Source organism: Marmota monax, unplaced genomic scaffold, assembly GCF_021218885.2.
Source record: "Marmota monax isolate L192 unplaced genomic scaffold, Marmota_monax_Labrador192_F-V1.1 WCK01_AAM20220418_F8-fsc00120, whole genome shotgun sequence".
In the NCBI taxonomy this organism is placed as follows: domain Eukaryota; kingdom Metazoa; phylum Chordata; class Mammalia; order Rodentia; family Sciuridae; genus Marmota; species Marmota monax.
In genome coordinates this window covers 5,331,835-5,353,377 of record NW_026694424.1, presented here as the reverse complement: position 1 = coordinate 5,353,377, position 21,543 = coordinate 5,331,835, and the positions used below count along the sequence as shown (strand labels likewise).

General features: G+C 41.5%; 1 protein-coding gene across 1 annotated transcript in view; it reads right to left on the bottom strand.

Moving 5' to 3' along the window:
* The window catches only part of Dnah5 (dynein axonemal heavy chain 5), a 283,494-nt gene extending 277,510 nt beyond the window's left edge, over positions 1–5,984 (bottom strand). The window contains exon 1 of the mRNA XM_046468300.2: positions 5,840–5,984. Coding sequence (XP_046324256.1) covers positions 5,840–5,851 — 12 coding nt within the window. The 5' untranslated portion in view covers positions 5,852–5,984. The remainder of the gene's footprint in view (positions 1–5,839) is intronic.
* Between the last annotated feature and the right edge of the window lie 15,559 nt (positions 5,985–21,543).

The window sequence follows — 21,543 nt, the reverse complement described above, 5'->3', positions numbered from 1 at the left end:
TTCCTTCCTTCACGGCCAGCCCTCCTCTCGTCCATGTTGCTCTCTTCCATTTCATTGTCCAGCTTCACCTCAAGCTTCGCCTCTCCAGGAAGCCCTCTTTGACCCTCCTGGGAGGAGTCTTCTCCCCAGATCTCCATGCTAAAAACAGCCCAGAGACTGCTCCCCACACAGAGCTGGCCATTGTCAATGAAATGGCCTCTCTGTCTCTTCAATTTTAATTTTAAACTCCCTGCCGGCGGGTACGTACCCCTCTTCTCTCTCTATCCCCAGCATCACTGTCTCACAATAATGTTTGTTGGACATGGAATGATGACCAAATGGCAACCGGGAACATTGCTGGACCTCTAGTCACTCATCCACGTACCACCTTGGTCCCTCAGGATTCAACGAGCTTTGGACTTCTTTAAAAATCACATCTACTGATGAGGAAAGTCCTCAGAATGCAGCCCATGACCAGCTTCTTTGTAAGTCAAATGTCTGATTTTAAAAGAATGAAAGTTTAGTGCTCTGTCTCTCTTCCCTGGAGTCTGCAGTTTGAATTTAAATTCACATTCAAATTCACATGCAGGATCACGATTGTGTCTTAAAAGTCGAGACTCCATTAATACAGACTCATGGAGAATTTTCTGGCACAGTAAAGGAGCAGACAGTGGACAGAGAGTGTGGGAGGCATACTGCCATACCCTGAGCTGGACAGTGCTGGCAGGATGCAGGCAACATCCAGTAAGAATGACCACAAGGACCAAGCAGGGAACGGACTCTCGGGTCACTCCAAGGAGTCCATCCATTCCCCAGGTCCGGACTCCTGAAGGTCTCTGTCCCAACCCACTCCACTCCCCCTCCTCCTCACACCAGCCCCCACGGTCTCTACCACCAGCTATCCCAAAAGACAAAGTGGATAGCAGCCTGGGCCTTAGCTCTGAATGACTAGAGTCTGAGTTGGTCCCTGACATGCATCTGCTGTGTGTCCTTGAGCCACCTTGAGACTACCCTCTCTAAGCCCCAATTTTCTCATCCATGAGACAGAGATCACACCAGCACCTGCTCACAAGCTATACCAGAGGTGGAGGTCACCTGTGGATGCTGCTCAGCAGAGCATGTAGGTGGCTTGGGCCGTAACAGAACACTGCAGACACCTTGAACAGTGAAAACCGGCTTCCTCAGGGTTCTGGAGCTGGGAGTCCAAGATCAAGTGCCCACAGGCTTGGTTCTCTGAGGCCTCTCTCCTGGACTTTCAGGCGGCCACCTTCTTGCCATGTCCCACCACAGCTGCCCCTCTGATGTGTCTGTGTTCTCATCTTCTCTTCTTACAAAGACACCAGTCATGGGCCCACACAAATGACCTCATTGGACTTTACTCACCTCCTTAAGGATCCTACCTCCAAGTTGCATTCTGAGGGACGGAGGACTCAGGACTTCAACCTATGCGTTGGAGGAGGCCCCGATTCCGCCCGTAACACATGGTGAGCACTTGGCTGCTGTGCTTAGCAAAGCTTACCTGCCGTGTCAGCTACGACATTAAGGCCTTTGTGGGGCGTGTGTGTGTGTGTGTGTGTGTGTGTGTGTGTTGTTGGGGGCTGGAGCACTCTGCCACTGAGCCACCACATCCCCAGCTCACGTTGATGTCTTTTATTAACCTGAAGCTCTGAGTTTCCTGGAGGACCGGCTCCTCCTCCTCCTCTCTCACTGAGAGAGCCCTGTCTGGACCTTGGCCATTGCTACAGGATGATCAGTGGCCTCCGTCCCACTGGGCTCCTCCCCAGGCCCGTGCCAGGCCTCACCTCTTCTAGCTGGAGGGCTCCTCCCCTCCCAGCCTCTTGCTGGCTGTAGAGTAGACCCCTCTGTGCCCTCTCCACAGCCATCTTCCCCACCAGGCTGTCAGCTTGACATGCCCCATTCCCAGCCCAGATCCTTACACTGGGTTGAGCCTCTTGGGGCTTCATCGCCACAATCAGCAATGGCACTTCTTTCAGAGCCAGGCCTTGCTTTGCTTCTCTTAATGAAAGAAGGACACCTAAGGACACTAATGTACCACAAGCCCTTTTATTCTTTACCCCAAACAGGCCAAAGAATACTCAGAAATGACCCACACGGCCTGCAGCTTTCCAAAAATAAGATTTTTAATTTTTTCTAATATCCAGTTGATCCACAGAAATCCGCAACCACTCCCTGGGGTGGCGGCAATGGGCTCAGCCTGCAGCCCTCAGCCAAGCCCAGCCAACCCCACCTGGAGGCTGCTTCAAAAAAAAAAAAAAAAGACATCTGACATCTAACTGTCTCCCTGGGTAGAAATGGTGGCTTATGGGAATCCAAGCATGACTCTATTACTGCAGCTGGGGTGGGTACCATGTCTGCCTTCTCAGATAAGCAGACTCCCAGCATTAGCTGGACAGTTCCTCCCAGGGCTTTGTCAAGCACGGAGCTGCTCTTTCTCAGTGTATCGCCTAGGGTTGGGCCAGATGGCTTTCTTTAAGTTACCCAAAATCAGTGGGCAGTGGGCACCATTCGTACATCTTACTTGGTCCCCACAAGAAAAGGGGAGAAACATCATTAATGGTGTAATGATGTAATTAATTGTGATACTTCAGAGCCATCAAAGGGAACTCAGACAAGGTCTGTTAGAGAGCACTGAGTACAAATGGTACCTAGGAAAGCAGGAAAGGAGGGAGGGCAGGGGAGAGAGGGAAGGAGGAAGAAGAAAAGGAGGAGTAAAGTGCAAAAAAGAGGAAGGCAGGAGTGGGGGAAAGGAGGGGGGAAGAAGAGATGAATGAAGAAAGGGGGAGGGAGGGTGATGGAAGGGAGGAAAAGAAAAATGGAGGAAGAAAAGAAGGAAAGGTCCTGTTCCCCAGAGCTTTCCCTCAGCATAGTAGGGACTTAATAAGGTTTGCTGAATTGAACCAAACTGCTCAAGTATCTTTAATACCATTTTTCCTACTCCAGCCTCCCTTTCTATGCATTTTCTCTACAGAGGGGCAAATACAAAAGGAAAGCATCCATTCAGCCAATTTGACATCCTCCTGGGCACTCGGGAACCTGGCAGTGGGCTGGGCCTGCCCCTGACAAGAGAGGACAGATAATCCACACACTGTCTTCACGCAGGTTTCCTTGGAGGAGACTCAACAGTCTGGGAAATAGCCCTGTAGGTTAAAGCTATCTACTTTTATCCATAGACAAGTAACGAGTGAACAGCGCATACTCTTTTTTTTTTTTTTTTTTTGGTCTGTTTGTTAAAGACCATAAGAAGCAAAGCCAAGTGCAAACAGTAGAGAGGTATAAATAAACACCCTTTGCGCTCAGTGGCAGGGAAGAGCTAAGCATGACGAAAGGAGAAACTGTACCAGGAAAACTTCCTCCTGGCATTTCTTATGCCTCTAGCAGGAACCAATTCCTCGAAATAGCCACATTCACAGCATCTTTTTTCTAATTCTGATATTAGCTTCAGAAATGGCATTACCCAGGCCTGGGGGAAAACAGGAACCCCTGCCTTCCCCTGAGGAATGCAAAGTTCTGTGAAGGTCACATTTCAGGGATGTGACAATTTATATGCATTAAATTTGGCTTCAGTGTCTATTTATCCTAAATATTGTAACTACAGAAACCCACATCTGCAGCACTGATGATAAATGATTAGGGCTGCTGAAATCTTTTCCCTCTCAACCTTGGATTAGGGGCAAGAAGCTGCCATGGAAAAATATCGAGAAAGTGATGCTCTGTGGGAAAGAAAGACCCAGCCGTACATTTTTGTTTCATTTGCTGTTCCTCACATTGATCTGGGCATGCTCATTTACCACCTACTTCCAATTTATGTAAAAGAGGAACTGCTTGCTCAGCTGGGGGATAAAGCGTGAGTTGCAAAGAAGTATTTGCAATAATGTGACCTATGGGCACAGAAAACAGAAAATATTTACCAAAGGATGCTCACTTTGTCTCAGGAGAAGTTGTTACAAACATTTTAGAAGCATTATATTTTATATTTTTTTCACTATTATGTATACATGTATATATATATATATATATATATATATATATATATATATACACATATAATACATCATATACATGTATTTATAATAGAAATTTTTAAATAAAGAAAAAGTAAAATCCTCTTTAATGCCACTAATTATAATCAGTATCAATATTTTAGTATATATTCTTTTATTCTGTTTCTTATACATATTTATAAACATTTATATTTTCATAAAATAGAAAATGTATTCATTTAGTAACCATTTTTGCTTATTAATTATAAACATGTTATTAAACATTGTTCAATAACATTCAGGTGAGAGGGTTTTACAAACTTAATAGATAAATCCATGAACTAAGTATCACACAATGGATCTATTGGAAACTCCATGTATGTATGATAAGTAAATTGAATACAAACAAGAATATTGATAATATTAACATGTGATTCCCATAACAAGAACCTTGAAAGAATAAAACAGCAACTTCTGAGCATGCTAAATATTTACAGAGAAATTTCTGCATGATCTCACAAGTCGAATACAACAAAAAATTGAAGTCATGGAATCAGAGAACAGAACGGTGGTTACCATGGGTTTGGGAAATAGAATTGAAGAAAACAAATTTTCAGTTTCAAGTAATAAATTCAAAAGATCTTTTGACCAGCAGGGTGACTAGAGTTAGTAACAATGTATTGTATTCTTGAAAATCAATGAGTAGATTTGGTATTTTCAACACACACACACAAAAAAAGATAAGTATGTGAAGAAATGTATAAGATAATTAGCTTGATTTCGCCATTTCACATCATACATGTATTTCAAAACTATGTGTTGTACATGGTAAACATACAACTTTTATTCGTCAATTAAAATCTTTCAAGAATTTTACAGAGCGGAGAAAAACACTAAGTAGATAAGCCACACACACACACACACACACACACATATACATTGTTCTTAATTCAATAGGTATAAATTTATATTTATTAAATCATTACAGGGTGCATGTTATTGATTAGCACAATAGAGTAGCTAGATTAAAATATACAAATATAATCTCCCTAGAAAGCAAATGCAATTTACCGAATTTCTTTCATTTCATAATATTCATTTATAAAAAGAGAGAGAGGGAGGGAGGGCTGGGGTGTAGCTCACTGAGCTCACTGGTAGAGCGATTGCCTGCATTTCCGGCAAGGAGGGCACTAAATTTTTTTTTTTTTAAATAAGAAAAAGCAAGACCAAAGGAAGAGAGAGCTGATTTGAATGCACAGCACGCCAGCTACATCTCACCTGCTGTGCACCGAGGCAAGTGTAGAGGACAGAAGGAAACCACCCAGAGGGACCTTTTTGCAAACACTCCCTCTCCCTCTCTCCAAGGGAACTAAACATTTGCTTTTGTGCAAACCTAAGGGCTAATGAGAGCTAGTAACAACCAACAAACTTGACGCAAAAGCGACTATGGGACAATGGGTTGCTTGAGTCCACATCGCTAGCACCAAGAGGAAGAAGGAAAACGGCAGAGTAAAGACGCAAAGGGAAAGGTGACCCCAGGACCTATCACTTTTGCATTTTATTGGTCCCCCTGGTGGGCGTGACTGACAACTATCACGTAAGAAGAAACCCTGAAAAACTCACGAAACAGCAAGTCTCACCCTAAAAGCTCATGAAAGCGCTCTCAGGCCTCAGACGCTAAAGTTTAACCCCAGAACAAAAGCCTGTCCCCACTCCCACCACCCACGGCCACTGTCACCACCCGGTGGCCCGAAAGCCCTGGGCCTCCCGGCTGCGCATGCGCCGCTGCGGGCCGGGCCGGGCTGGGCCGGGCTGGGCCGGGCCGGGCTAGCACCACGCAGACCCAGCACGCACAGTACCAGCTTGTCCATGGCGCTGCGCTGCGGCGCTCTGCAGGGACTCGCCGCACCGTGGCCGCCGCCCAGTGCAGAGACCCCGGCGCAGCCGCTGCCCACGCTGTCCCTGGCCGGCGGCTGTCCCCAGAGTCCACTCTGGCCGCGCGTCGCCGGGCTTGCCGGGCTGTTTGCAGCTCCTGCGGTTGCCATGGCGACGAGCAATGCTCCGCCTGGACCAGGCCGGGTCCTCCCGCCCCTCGCGCGGCTGGGCTCTTCCCGGCTCCGGTGACCAACAGCTTGCTGGACAGCGGGCTCTGAGCGGGCTCTACTACAGAGGATAGGCGAAATCCAGAGCTTTGGGCCCCAGATGCCATTTCTTCACATCAGTTTTCTGTTAGGTCTCAGCTGAAGAATATTTCCAGCGTCATATAGCCACATCTGCTCATTTGGAAATTGCTTGAATGAGAAAAAGATAGCTGGAGAAAAAGATAATAATTCAAATAGAATTTAGGAGGTTTCAATTTTAATTCGCCCAGCTTCCCAAGCCTGGAATTATACTTGGATTTTTCTCATTGTTTCCTTGCCATGTACCTTTACAATTGCTTCTTCTTCGTCTTAGATTTCAATGGAAATTTTTAACCTTGAATTTTAACCTGGAGGTGACAAAGATAATTTCCTCAATACTGTCTCCCCACCAGAAAAATACCTGCAGTGGCATGTATGAATTCCAAGCAACTCTGCCTTAAAGGGCTTTAAAAAGGAATTTGAGTAGAAATATTTTCTATCTGCAAACTCTCCTATCTTATCTGGGCCAGCGCTGTCCAATCAAAATATTATGCATGGTATTGTGTAGGTTCACATTTGCTAAAAGCCATAGTTCAAAAAGTAAAACTCAGGTGATATTCATTTCAATAATATATTTCATCTAACCTAATATATCCAAAATATTATTTCAATGTGTTATCAATATACAAATTATTCATGAAATATTTTACATTCTTTTAATCTTACTTGGTCCCCCCAAATTATGCTGACACACATCTAAGTTCAGGTTAGCCACATTTCAAGTGCTGGATAATCAGATGCAACTGCTTGTTACTATCTTGGAAAGGGCAGGTGTACTAGACTTAAACTCTAGGAAGACCAGCCCCAAATCACCATGAGGAGGAAAGAACTGTGTTAATTCATAATGCCTACCAAATACCTCATTAACTCTTAAACAATTGTTCTGATGCTCACCAGGAAAAAAATAAAAATGTTTTTAAAGCAGCATAAACAATCTCAGAAACAGAAAATTTTATATGTCCTCTTAACTATCTGGCTTTGTAGGCAATTTGTGTAAATTTGCCTTAGAATGGCATCCTTGCCATGCAATGCCTTATATGTACACCTAAAGAAGATGCTGACCTGGGGTGTTCAAAGTAAATGAGTTCCCTTTACCCCTGCTCTGTCAGGAACTGCAAAGTGTTATGGTCCGTCCTCCCTCATTACAGTTTTGCCAGGGTTAATATCCTATTATCGCCATAATCATCACCCAAAGACTTTAGAACGCAGCCCCCAAGAAAAGAATTATTATTCTAAAAGAGGTGAAAACTCCGCTTGGTGAAAGAAAACATCTGCAGGGGAAAAGACTCTCCACAGAGGGTAGATCTGAGAAGGAAGAATGAAAGCTCACATTTTTCTAGGTGATTTTTGTGCATTAACTCGTTTTATCTTTTTTTTTACTCGTTTTATCTTAAAACACCTTCTAAACTTGGCCATGATCATTATTGCCCCTATTACAGAAGAGACACAGAGAAAGATGAAGTAGCTTGCCCACAGCTACATAAACAGAAGAATAGAATGATCTGTGAACCCTGGCAATTTGGCTCCTGCCTAACATCTGTAGGCAGGGGGAAAGCCACCTTCCAGGGTGCTGGTACACTGCACAGGCCTGGCTGACTTCAGAAGGAGTGGAGGGCTACAGCTCGGCTAATACAACCTATAGTTCCCTAATCTGTACCGCCTTAGGCAAAACTGTGAACTAGACATTTTTGTCCTCGATATTCCCTTTCTGGTAAGTCTTTTGCTGGCAGAGAAGTGTATGTCATTGAGGACCTCAAGCTATAGCAGAGGTATAATCTGGATCCCAGACCTTGCCCAGCTATGCCAGTCCATCATGAATACTTAATGCCCCTCTCCCATGGACACTACCTCTATAGGATCCTCTTTTGCCTTCCCAAATAATATTGTAGATTAATTCCTACTGCAAGAAATTTGGGGGCAGAATGAAACAGGTACCTTGGCCAAAAGCTCTCTTGCACTTCCCTCAGCTTTCCTCTTAAGCTTGCCTTTCAGGAAATGGAGTCTACTCAGTGATCTGAGCCTGAGGGAGATAGCAGACTGGTGGGGAAGACGCTTGAGGACTTAGGCCTTGCCTGTCCTGGATCTCACTGGAAACTTCACCACCATTGAGGACTCTCAATAACCTGCTTCAAGGAAATCATTTCCAACAGAGCACAGTGGCACACACTTGTTATCCCAGCTACTAGGAGGCTGAGGCAGGAGGATGGCAAGTTTGAGTCCAGCCTGGGCAATTTAGCAAGACCCTGTCTCAAAATTTTTAAAAAAATAAATAAATAAAGAGCTGGGGACATAGATAGAGTCATGATAGAGTACTTGCCTAGCATTTATGAGGCCCTGGGTTCAACTCCTAGTACTGTGTGTATGTGTGCGCACACACACACACACACACGTCTTTCCCTAAAAGATTTTAAAGTAAACCTCAATCTAAAGTCCTCACTAAAATAAATTCATACTTGATGCCTCTATTGCCCAAGACTCAAAAGGTGCTCAAAAAAAGTCCCTCTTTAATCTAGGAAGACTAACAGAATGCACACAGGGTGATTTCTGCCTCATCTGTTCACAAAGCATCATAGGCACCAAGACTAATTACATAGGAATGTAAAATTTCAGGTCCGAGAATTGACAATCTAGATGATGATTTAATTTTATAGAAAAGATTAGCATTTTATGGAAGAGAAAATAAAGTCTGACTCACTGGAAGCCACATAGCTATTTGTTGACTGAAATGGGTCTAGAAAGCAAACCTCTCGGTGCTCTTTTAGTACATTGCAATACTTCACAGTCACCCATTTCCTTCTCAAGGTCTGACTGTCAGCTGGAAAGGCTTTGCACACTCTGTCAGTTCCCTGGTGTTCCATGAAATTCTTTTTTCTTGTCCATCACTACAGTCATATCTACCAGAAAGAATAAGTTCCCAGTCCCCTCTTGCAGCTACGGTGGTCATGTGACATGTTCTGGCTGGTGAACCATAATTGCAGTCTTGGGCTCCAGGGAATACTCTTGCTTTCCAAATGAAAGAGATCCAGCTATCCCTTTCACACCTTCTTCCACCTGAAATGTGGTCATAATACCTAGAACCTTTGTGGTCAACCATATCTGACCATAAGAGCACAATCATTTGAATTACAGAAATGATAGCCTTGATATCTTTGAATCTCTGAACCAAGAATAACAATTGCCTGTCTCAGGGGAAATCAGTCCCCTGTTTGTCTAAAGTATTGTCCATTGTGTTTCCTGTTACCCGAAACTAAGTAACATAGAACTGTCAACTATTCTTAGATATTTTGTAGGTTGATTTTATTTTACAAATATAAATAAGAGTTGTAGGTTGCACAGTTAGAGATAAATTTCATCTCTTTCACAACCTCAAAGAAGGAAGTCATCTAATCAGTGAATAAAGTCTCACATTGGTTCTGTTCAAATCCACCCAAGTACAAATGCTGGGTAAGTGGCATCTCTTCCATGCCCTGACTGCCACCACCAGAATACCCTCCCTCTTTTGGAGTTAGGTGACAAGAGGGCTCAGAGTGGACAGAGTGTGGAAGTGTGTAAGATGAGCTGAGCAAAGCCCCTGGGCGGAAGCGGGTGTCAGCGCTGCTGGAAGAGGAACAAATGTCCATGGTGAGCCATCCTTGGGTTGCTTTTGTCAGGCAGTAGTGAGCAGGGCTGCAGATGTAGTTCCTCTTCTCTGATTCAGAGATGCTCCCTTAGGCTCTGTGGACTGACTGCACAGCACTCACTCCGTGCAGATGTCCTCTTTCTTCTGGTCATTGTAGTCCTCAAGGCCCATGGGCATCATACTCAGCTCCATCCAGCACTTGGCTGCTCAGCTTGGTCCTCTTGGTCTCTCCCAGCTCTGCTTCCCTGCTGCTTATAGCCAAGAACTCCTGACTGTACTTCCTCACACCTAAACTGCTGCTCCCATGCTGACTTCCATAGAGGAGAGATGCCAAGGCACTAGAGAGGGCCTTTGTCTTCTTTGGCTGACTACCCCTTCTTATATTTGGAGAGTTTCCTGCCAAGAGGAACCTTCCATCCCTTATAGAAACTGCAAGTATCCAGTACCTTCCCAGGAACCTTTACACCTAGGGCCTCATCACATCACTCAGACTCAACCAAATGTACCCACCTTGGACCTGAGTCAGAAGCAGATGACCCCACAACGTGGATAGTAGACAATATATCCTGGCAGGAGTGGCAGTATAACAGTGATGTTTAGTTTCCTAGGGTAGTTGTGGCAACAGAAACCTGCCAATCTGTGTGTCCAGGAGCAGCCAGGATGGTAGAAATGACCTCAAAAGATCATTTTTGTGGCAGGATGTCTGGCTGTGCTCCTAGCTGCAGGTGTCCTCCTGGCTATTTTCCAAACCCCACTGCTGGGAGCCATTAGCCAAGTAGGTATGACAATTTCCTTGCCAGCGTACCCCATGTTGCAGTGACATTGAATGTACGTGACCTTGCTCAAGGACCAAGGCAGATTAGGGTGTTCCCGGTTTTAAGATAATCGTGTTTAGGGCGTTCCCAGTTTAGGTTCCAGGTTTAAGGTTTAAGATTATTCCTGCTGGGAATAGGGCATATCCTGCTGCCTGAGTTCCCCTTGAGTTCTCACGGGATTCAGACAATATATTTTGGAGATAGAAGCCCAGTGGAGGTGGATTTGGACAGAAAACATGGATTTCCCCAGAACGTGATTGTAGACGGCTGGTGTGAGTTCGGGAATAAAGAGTTGCTGTTTGAATCTACAAGCTGTGTGGTGGCTCGTGATTGTGTGCCCAGCCAGACTGCGGCATTTGTGCCCAGCCAGACTGTGGCTTTTGGCGGCTCCTACGGGGAACTTCTGAAGCTTAGAGGTAAGTGAAATTTCTCACCCTTGAGGAAGAGAGAAAGAATGGGTGAACATTTCAAAAAACAATGTGTTATTGTTTTGATTTATTTTGTTTTTATTTCAAGTTGCCTGTTCCTAGAACTTTCTCAGGCAAACTGGGGAAAATGGTTGACTCAAGGTTTGAAGTTATTCTCCTCCGAGCAAAAGAAATTGTTAGAGGAAGGAGGCACCCCAGTGAGACCAAGAACAATTAGGGCATATGTTGATACAATACAAAAATGTAGCCCATGGCTTTTTAAAGACGAGTTATTAAGTATATCAATGGGACCACCATGGTATCCTGTAGAAGGATTTTTCTTCAACAAGAAAGAGATGGCTAGTTCTGTTTGCTACACTTGTCTAAGATCTTGGTTTCTACAAAGTTCTGATTAATTTACAAAGCTAAAATGTTGAAACATCAACCACTCTTTACTTATTAAGTTACATAAGGTAATATATTTAAGCATGTGTGTTTTCATAAATTGGTGAATGGAAAAAAGGTTTAATATTGCTTTGGTCTGTGTCTTTGCTAAAACAAGGTTACTAAGAGTTAAGATTCTATCATGTGTAATTTATATACAAAGAGTATAAGAAGTTTCAGTTGGGTTTCAATTATAGTATTATAGTATCATAAAAAACATGAAAGTCTTTCATCTTCTTTTTTTTTTTTAAATATTTATTTATTTATTTCTCGGTGGACACAACATCTTTGTTTGTATGTGGTGCTGAGGATCGAACCCGGGCCGCACGCATGCCAGGCGAGCGCGCTACCACTTGAGCCACATCCCCAGCCCCTTTCATCTTCTTAAAGTGGAGTAATTTGTCTAAATCAGAAATTTTATAAGAGTTGTTTCAGAATGTAAATTTATAAAAAGGGTTAACAGTTAAAAAAGAGATATAAAAAGATTCAAGATGTGGGAATATATTTTAATATAAAAGGTTAAAGGAAAAAGAAATGTTTTTAGATGAGATAATCTCTGTGTGGTAAAGTAAAAAGTTGTAAAATGCCATTTAAAAAATTTTGAGGAAACTAGACTTACTTTAAAAGCTTGAGAAAAGAAGAAATAAAAAAAAGGTATTTGTACATGGCAGATTGAGACAGTTTCTCAATGGAGTTTAAAAAAAAAAAAAAGCCTTTGGTTGAAGGGCAGCCATGTAAACTAACATTGAAGCGATTTAAACAAAATCTAAGCCTCGTTTAAAAGAGTGAAGCTGTAGGTGGTGAAAAAGTACATTTAAAAGTACAGTATAGATGATAATTGGAAGGCTTTAAAAGGTTAAATTGAAGGTGGTCGAGATACCTTCATGGCGGAAAAAAGATTGCTTTATTGCATCATTCGAAGCCTAGTTAATCTTAAAGGCATTACTTAAAAAATGGGAAGATAATAGGATAAAAGATATTTAGATAAAAAAGATTAAAAATTTGAAGTGAAAAACTTTAAAGACAGAAGAATAGAAAGTTAAAAAGAAAAAGATAGAAAAGATGTAGGAAGATAAAAAAAATGTAGGAAGACAAGAATTTTAAACCCACAAAATAGGAAGAAAAAAAAAACTAGGAGAAAAATAAGCAACTAAGGGTAAATATAAAAACCTTAGGAAAAAAAAACTAGAAGATAAAAATAAGATAGAAAATGGTTGAAAATGTCAAGTAAAGGCATTACACAGATAGAAAATGCAAAAAGCTAAGACAACTATTAGATACAGACATACTTATTAAAGCAAAAAGAGGGAATTGGAAAGGGGTATATATCCCCCAAAGATAAACTTAAAATAACCCTTTTTACCCTAAACTTTTTAAAATTTAGATTCATCAGGACTTAAGTGCTGCGGAAAGGCATATGTATCCAAAAAATGTACATAAGCCTAAAGTACTTTGGAAAGATATTCTAACAGGACAATGGAAAGGTCCTGTTAGGATTCAGACAATATATTTTGGAGATAGAAGCCCAGTGGAGGTGGATTTGGACAGAAAACGTGGATTTCCCCAGAACGTGATTGTAGACGGCTGGTGTGAGTTCGGGAATAAAGAGTTGCTGTTTGAATCTACAAGCTGTGTGGTGGCTCGTGATTGTGTGCCCAGCCAGACTGCGGCATTTGTGCCCAGCCAGACTGTGGCACCCCACTATCCAACTTTCTCCATTCTTCTGAGCGTCCCAGTAGCTTTATTCCTTTAATACTGTGTGTGTGTGTGTGTGTGTGTGTGTGTACGTATATGCACACGCCCTTCAATCAGAGATGGTCCATTCAGTTGTTTGCAATTAAGAATCCTGCTTGAGGCAGACATACATTTGATGCTACCCTATCTTTAAAGCCAGTTTAACAACACAAACAGAAGACTGCTATATGTGTACAGTTTGGGAATACTAATGAATGGAAGGAATTATGGAAGCAGCGAACCTCAGATTTAGAGGTTTTTAAATTTTAAAAGTTAAGTTCTTCTAAGGGATTTTTCCTTGTTGGGGAGAGGGGCTGGTTTGCTAGTTCCTAATCTTGTTTACCTGTTGCAAAAGTGTACTAATAGTCCTTTTAGGCAGGGGTCTACCAGAGGAGTTGTATATAAACACATGCACATATGAAAACCGTACACATTATATATATATATATATATATATATATATATATATATATATAGAGAGAGAGAGAGAGAGAGAGAGAGAGAGAGAGAGAGACCTATTTCAAGGAAGTGGCAAGTTCAGAGCAAGCTGGGAAGTTGGACAGAAGCTGACGCTGCCGTTCACCACAAAATCACTTCTTCCCCCGGGAAACCTCAGCTTTGTTCCTAAGTCTTGTTTTATGAATTACTCCTTCTCACAACCAGCTCATCCAAAATGAACATAAGAAAGATAGGTTTTGAGGTGCCATGATTTGCAAAATTTTACTGATAAAAATATTTTTATAATTAAAACTTAAACTTTCCACCAAAAACAAAATGATGGAGAAAATTTATCACACAGGATGAATGATTTCATTCATCCAAGAAAAAATTAGATTGCCACAGAAGGATGAAACTAAAAAGGTACCTATAAGTAAGAAAACCAACCCAAAAGACTTTTCCACTGTGCTTTATGTGTTTATAAATCATAGTTTACCAAAATTATTTCTATCTAAATATAGAAAATGTATTGCCAGCAAAAACAGTGTTCAGACTTCAATATCTAATAGTAAAATTTAACAAGCCATTTGAAAAATGCAATTACAATTGGTATTAAGTGCTGGCATGAAATATATATAATAAAATTACATTTTTTGCCAAGGTGTGATGCTCTAATAAAAACAATAAAGCTTCATAAAATGGATCTACCATTTAGCAAAATAATATTTTCCACCTATATCTGAAAATAACCAATTCATTACTTAAATGGTTGGAAAAAAGTTAGTGGTAAAAAATGGTATAAATGCACAAGTTCTTTACAATATAAATTATCTTTACAAGTTTGGACCTTGAAGATGTAGCCTCAGATTATCAAAAACAAATGGAATAACCCATCCAATTAACAGCTGCTTTCTAGTACTTAGATGACCTTACTAATAATTTTTAACATTTAAATGTTAAAGTGACTTCTCAGCCAAATTGAGAAAAGCATGTGTCAAAGTTTTATTTCAAATTTTCCACAAGAGGCAGCCAATTCAAAGATTTCCTTATGTTAAAGGTATTTATAGAAAAAGAAGAATTGACTGTTAAAGAAAATTTTTCCAAAACTTGTAAATGAGAAATCTTGTGTGATTTTTTTCAGTCTTCCTGTACAGCAGGAGAACTACCCACCTCCAGGGGAATGCACATTTGTTTGGAATAATATTTACTATTGGTTACAGCAGAGACTGTGAAGTAACAGTTGTTAACTTACAGATTTCTGTCCAGTAAAAATGAAAATGAGTTCTGTCTGGGACAAAAGAGCTTCACAAATATTTTACTGTCATGAAGAACGTTAACCAGTTTGATATCTAACTTTACATTCTTTGACTGATGATAAATACTTTGGAAATTCCTGCATTTCTTAAACAAGCTGAATCTCATTAATAAGTTAAAAATCTTTGAAACATGCTGTTTTCTATTTATATGAGAACTTTGGCTTTTAATTTTTAACTGTACTTTGTTATGATACAGCGTAAAATACACCTGGTGACATTAGACTTCCCAAAGGTAGATGGTCAGTTCAGTAGATGGTGAGGCACAAACTTTCCAGAAGGATTTCTTGACATCCTTCAACTACCAGAAAACTGCTCAGGAATGCCAATATCTTCCCAAAAGGAGTTTTAAATTATATCTGCAAAAACTTTCTGTACCAGACCTTATTTGGGACAGTTTTCTTTCTCAGTTGCCATCTTGAAATTGGAAAATATGTGTACCATCTACCACCAACTGACAGAAATAACCAAAAAACTATACTCTATCACAGGATTATACTAGGAGAGGAATACCAGGGAGAATATATGCCAGAGAATTGCTAGAATTGGGCACTTTAAATTTTTTCTCCTGCCAAAAAAGAGGAGACTTTGTCACATGCTCTATATGCTTGAGAGTCTGTATTCTCCTTTCTGAACACTTAAGCCAGTAAGGGAAAATGAATTCAAAATGCCTCATCTTTGTCAAGCTGCTTTGATGAAAAGAAACAGAAACCCTCTCCAGCTGGCTCAAGGAAAGAGGATGCGCTACAGGGAGGATCCAGGACGTTTCACAGAAGGGCAGGAAGCAGAAGCTGGAGGTGGGACAGGAGCACCTGCTTTGAGCCCCTGCTTCCCTGTACATAGCTCTCTGCAGACCCCCACTCACCCACACACACAGCAGAAGGGCGTGGCCCTGTGATGCCCAACTTACAAAGCCTTAGGCCAAGCACCAGAAGAGAGGGACTGACAAGATGTCCTAACCCCAATTACCAGAGAGAGAACCTTGGGCGGCGCTTTCCCGTGGTGCAGTCAGCTTGACTCAAAGCCAGTAAGACTGAGAGACCCATCCCTTCTGGAGAAGAAGCCACCAGAGAAGGAAGGACATGGGAGAGGCAGAAACCCAATAAGGAGTTGTCTTGGTCCACTCAGGCTGACAGAAAAAAATACTGTAGACAGGGAACTTAAGTGGCCTTTCTCATAGTCCTGGAGACTGGAAGCCCAAATCAGGAAGCTGGCACAGTTGATGTCTGGTGAGGACGTTTTCTGGCTTACAGGTGACTGCCTCCTGGCTGTGTCTTCACATGGCCTTTCCTCAGTGTGTGCATGTAGAAAGAGACCTCTCCCTCTCCCTCTCCCTCTCCCTCTCCCTCTCCCTCTCCCTCTTCTTACATAACCACCACTCCTAGTCCTGGGGATGAGGGCCCTGCCCTTGTGACCTCATTTACCCTTCACTGCTCCTTACAAGCCATGTCTCCAAATACAGTCACACTGGGGGGTACAGCTTTAACAAATGAATCTGGGGAAGAAGACACAGTTCAGTCCATAGCAGGTGTCTACTGCAAGCCAAAAGGGACTGCTTCAAGGAGGGAGGAACTTTCTCCCCATTCTTTCAAACCTCCATCTCATGTTATGATTTTTCATTTATTTCTCCATTCATTCATCCCTTCGTCCTTCAGCCAAGCAGTGCCAGACACTCTACAAGGGGAAAGAGATGGATGAGACATGATCCCTGCCCTTAAGGATCCCCCTGGCTAAAGGAAAAATGATATATAGATAACAAAGGAAGCCCAATATTCCACATTTAGAGGAGGCATATATAATGTTTCATGAGTGACACCAAACTTGAGGCCACCACGTGCCAGGGACCCAAGGAAGACCTAACAGAGGGGGCTTTTGGTCAGATCCTAACAAGTAAAGCCTACTTGCCACTTAACATTTGCTTAGTCTCCTTAATACTTGTTTGTCATCCTTAGTTCCCCTTCTTTGTGTGAACTGAGAAATCTCTATTTCCAGGGTTGTGAGAACACGGATGCTTCCTATTTGGAGTCTATACTCCTTAAAGCCTTTTACTCTCAAGAAAGAGAATTTGTAAACTCCACTGAATTTCATGAGCAAGTAAAGAATATTTTAGCTCAGGGAATGTATGACTTCTCCTTTATCACCACAGACACTAAAGCTTCAAAGCTTCAAATTTCTCTCAGACCATTTCCTTATTGGATCCATCAGCTCCAGATAGAAAGCCAATCAGCCACCTCCTTCTTTATCTCCAGGATTCTTTAGTTAAGAGAATAAAGGCCACTCTGGATAGAAAAAAAAAAAACTGGGGGAGGGGGTACTAGGAATTGAACCCAGGTGTGCTTTACCACTGAGCTACATCCTCAGTCCTTTTTTTTTTTTTTTTTTGAATTTTGAGATAAGGTCTCACTAAGTTGCTGAACTTGTGATCCTCCTGCCTCACCCTCCCAAGTCACTACAGGATAAAAAAAGAATTGGTTTTAAGTAACTTAATTATAAGGATAGATATAAGGATAGATGTCAAGAGAGAGACTTAAGCAGTACATAAAGACTTAAATGAGCTTGGCACGGTGGAGCACACCAGCAATCCCAGTGACTCAGAAGGCTGAGGCAGGAGGATTGCAGGTTCAAAATCAGCCTCAGCACCTTGGCAAGGCCCTAAGCAACTTAGTGATATACTCTGCCTTAAAATAAAAAATGAGGAGGGCTGGGCATGTGGCTCAGTGATAAAATACCCGTGGGTCCAAGCCACACTACCAAAAAGAGGGCTACTTAAATAAAAAATAATATTTTACTTCATGTCATTTTTAAAACTTAAATAAATCTCATACCACTTGCCATGATTACTATGGGGGCAACCATTACTCGTTTGCTTGGGTTGAACTCCCCAGGATGAGAAAATGCAACAAGACACTGGAAACCCCTTTCCTTCTGAGGTGGCCCTACAAGTCCACTGTTTAAGTAAACATAGAGATAGAGCACCTCAAGACTCTAGATGTACAGTGTCCCATAAGTCAGACTCCACAGAACTAGACATTTGTGATAATGCAATCAAGAGCTGGGCTCAAGTGTGTCTTTTTCTTATTTGTAAAGAAGGGATTTGCTAAGTAAATGAATGGTGTATACAAAATTTATTTGAAGGGGAAAAATTTAGCCTGTTGAATCCTTCTGTAAGTAATTACATTTTTTCAAATATTTGTAAGCACTCCAGAGAACGATGTATTCATAAATCATTGATAAGTTAATTGGAAAGCATTCTTACGTATTCATCAAATCCCACTCCCTGAAGGCTCCTGCTAGGCAATTCTTTGCTATCCTGGGCCTAATTGCTTTGTACATTTAAAAGTAATAAACACTGTACCTCTTTTCTTAACGAGCTGAAGTTCACCCATCTGCATAGTGAGAAATGCAGATGCGTGCTTCTGTACGGAAATCTCTCTGTTTTCCTCACCTGAATGGCTCTTGCCTCTCTCCCCAGCAGTCCCACAGGAGTGAGGGTGGAGCGCGCTCACAGCTGGCCAGGCCAGGTAACCCCTACCTGATGTTCAAAGTTAAACTCAAGCAGCCAAGACCTGTCTATCCTCCTAGGAGTCGTCATCAGGAGCCTGCACTCCATTTCAGCAGCCAGAAGGAGAAACGGGTCCGGCCCACCCCATGCCGAACAGTCAGCTCCCCCAGTTTCATCCCAACCATGTCTTTCCTTGGTATTATCTCAAGAAGGGTGGCCAAAGAAACCTTCTGGTTTACATCTTCAAATTATTCCATTCTTATTCTTTGGTATCACAGGTAAAGAGAGCCCCCTCTTAAATTTCTCAAAATAACCATCAAGGAAGGTAAGTCAACACCTGGGGAAATCCATTGCCAGCAGGCAAGCACACCTTGGTTTTTCACTTTTCCAACGTGTTCATTTATTTTCCTCTAAATCATTGTGTATGTGGATGAGTCTATTTTACTACATGAAGAATTATAAGTGAAAGTGAAACTCCTGGGAAAGCTATAGGCCTAGTCCAAGTTGAACAAAGGATCCTCCGTCTTAGATTCATTATAAAAATGCGCTCTAGAGAAGAGTGATTGCTTTATTCTCAAAAGTAGCTTTCAATAAATGGATATTTAAAGAGTTTCTAAGAAACATGATTCTGCATTCATTATTGATTTAATTAATTTAATTAATATCTAATGACATATGTCTTAAAATGTAGCAATTTAATTAACATCAAATGACATGTGTCTTAAAATGTAGCAATACCTATTTTCCAAATTTTATGGGCAGAAGTTTCTATAATATAATACATTATAAGGTATTAGGTTCTTAATGTCCTATGACATTATTTGTTTACATAGAGCTGTGCCATAATAGGAGATGTAAGAAAAGGTTAATGTTTAAGCTGCTTTGGGTGTGCATATTTTAACAAGATGTGATTTAGAATTCTGAAAAATGCAGACAGTTGATCAAGTGCAAGAACTATACTGGATGGAAGATCATATAGGAAGGCTGAACCCAATTACGAAGCAAATACCACTCAGACTAGCATTCACTGTATTGTTGCTTTGGTTATTCTGCCATGAGAAGCTAAAGGCAGATGGCATAACAGTTCAACTTATATCAATCCACTTTGTGAGATACTCCTCTTCTTTCCTCCCTGTTTATGGAAGAGCTTGAGAGTACAGAATATGAGAAATTCAGTAGCATCTCCCCATTCATGCTAGGGGATCTTTTCAAGACCTTTCCACATCTATGTCTGGTAATATGGTAAATAGCCAAATATTAAAGCCATAGCCAGCTGCTTGCAGTTGTTGGATTGTGCTATGAACATTTGTCCTTTCTGAACATCCCACCTCCTCTCTATGTCTAGCCTATTACACTCCCCACCTGTGGATGCAGCCCACCTGTAAGTTTTCCAGATATTGAAGTCACTAAAAGGAGAACAAGAGTCCCAGACCAAGAGCCTTCAGTCTCAGCTTTCTCTCCTCTCCACTGTGTGCCTTATCTCATCCTGCACAGCCCCAGCCCTGGTGGGGTTCAGATCATGCCTTGCAAGCACAGGCCCTTCACCAGTTGGACTCTTAAATACCTACACAGGAGGACCTTGGATCTACACATGGGCCTCTGTGTGTGTGTGTATGTGTGTGTGTGTATGTGTGTACTCATGAGCCCATGTGCACATGCCTCTGAATATGAATCAGAGGTCTACTGTGGAAATTCTTCCTTCTGTTTAAAGTTCCTAAGAATTTCCATTCAAAAGAAGACTTTTTTTTATCTTAGCTTCTGAACAGAATAACATCTATGTGTTCCTGCCTCCTCTTTGACATAGCTCAGCATTTTCAACTTAGTGCAGTTCAGCATAGTTCAATCAGCAATGGGATACAAAGTGAGTCTGATAAATATGACCCCTAATATTATTATTATTATTATTATTATTATTATTATTATTATTATTATGACTATTATTACTATTTGGAACTGGAGATGAAATCTAGGGGCTTTTTACCACAGAGCTTTATCCCCAGTCTTTTTTTTTTTTCCTGAGACAAGCTCTCACTAATTTCCCAGGCTTTCAATCCTCTTGCTTTAGCCCCCTGAGTCACTGGGATTACAGGCATGAGCCACCATATCCAACTGGTACCTACTCTTTAAAGACCCGCCCAATAAATACAACACAGTTCAACTTTTAAATAATATAAATATGTATATGCAAGATCGGAAATCAAGAAAAAGTGACAAGAGAAGCATATCTGCAAATAGAGGTTAGTTATGAACATGCCTATGTTACCACAAGTTAAGATGCATGGACACATAGTAGGGGTTGTGTCAGTTTAAAGGGATGGGAGTGGACAGTGTATATAACTGAACCTATAGATCTGATTTTTACTAACTCAACATCTTCCTAAAGTGACCTTAAATCATATGGCATCAACTGATTATGGTATGAATTAATAAACATATAAGAGGCTGGGGATATGGCTTAAGTGGTAGCACGCTTACCTGGCATGCGTGAGGCACTGGGTTCAATCCTCAGCACCACATAAAAATAAAAAATAAAGATATTGTGTCCACCTAAAGCTAAAGAATAAATATTTTAAAAATAAATAAATAAACATATAATTAAAGGAATCAAGCTTTCTAGTCTCTAAGATCATGGAACATGCTTCTTCTGCTATTTTAAGTTCATAATGGAGTGACATCCCATTTTGGAGCTTTTCCCGTGACCCACAAATATGGGTTTGGTTTCCAGTCATCTAAAGTTCTGCTTTTCAAGCAAAACAAGGGGAACAGTTCCATGCTCTGTCTTTTCAGGAACTCCCTACTTCCCGGGCCACCATCTCATCATACCTACAACCCCTCAGTCCTGTGCTCACCCCCGTTTCTGAGCTCCTAATTCTATTATTGCCTCTGACTTCATTTGACAACTTTCCTATCTCACTACCAAGATTATAAAATCATGGAAGACACAGTATTTTGTCCCCATGCTATGTACATTGACATCTCTCCCGAAGTACATGTAGGAGGAGATGAAGACAGATGGGGGGTCTGAAGATACCCAAAGCGAAACCAATTCAAACTGTTTCTCCCCCTACTCACGTCCAACATAGATCACTGCCTCACTTTTCTTCTCTATTG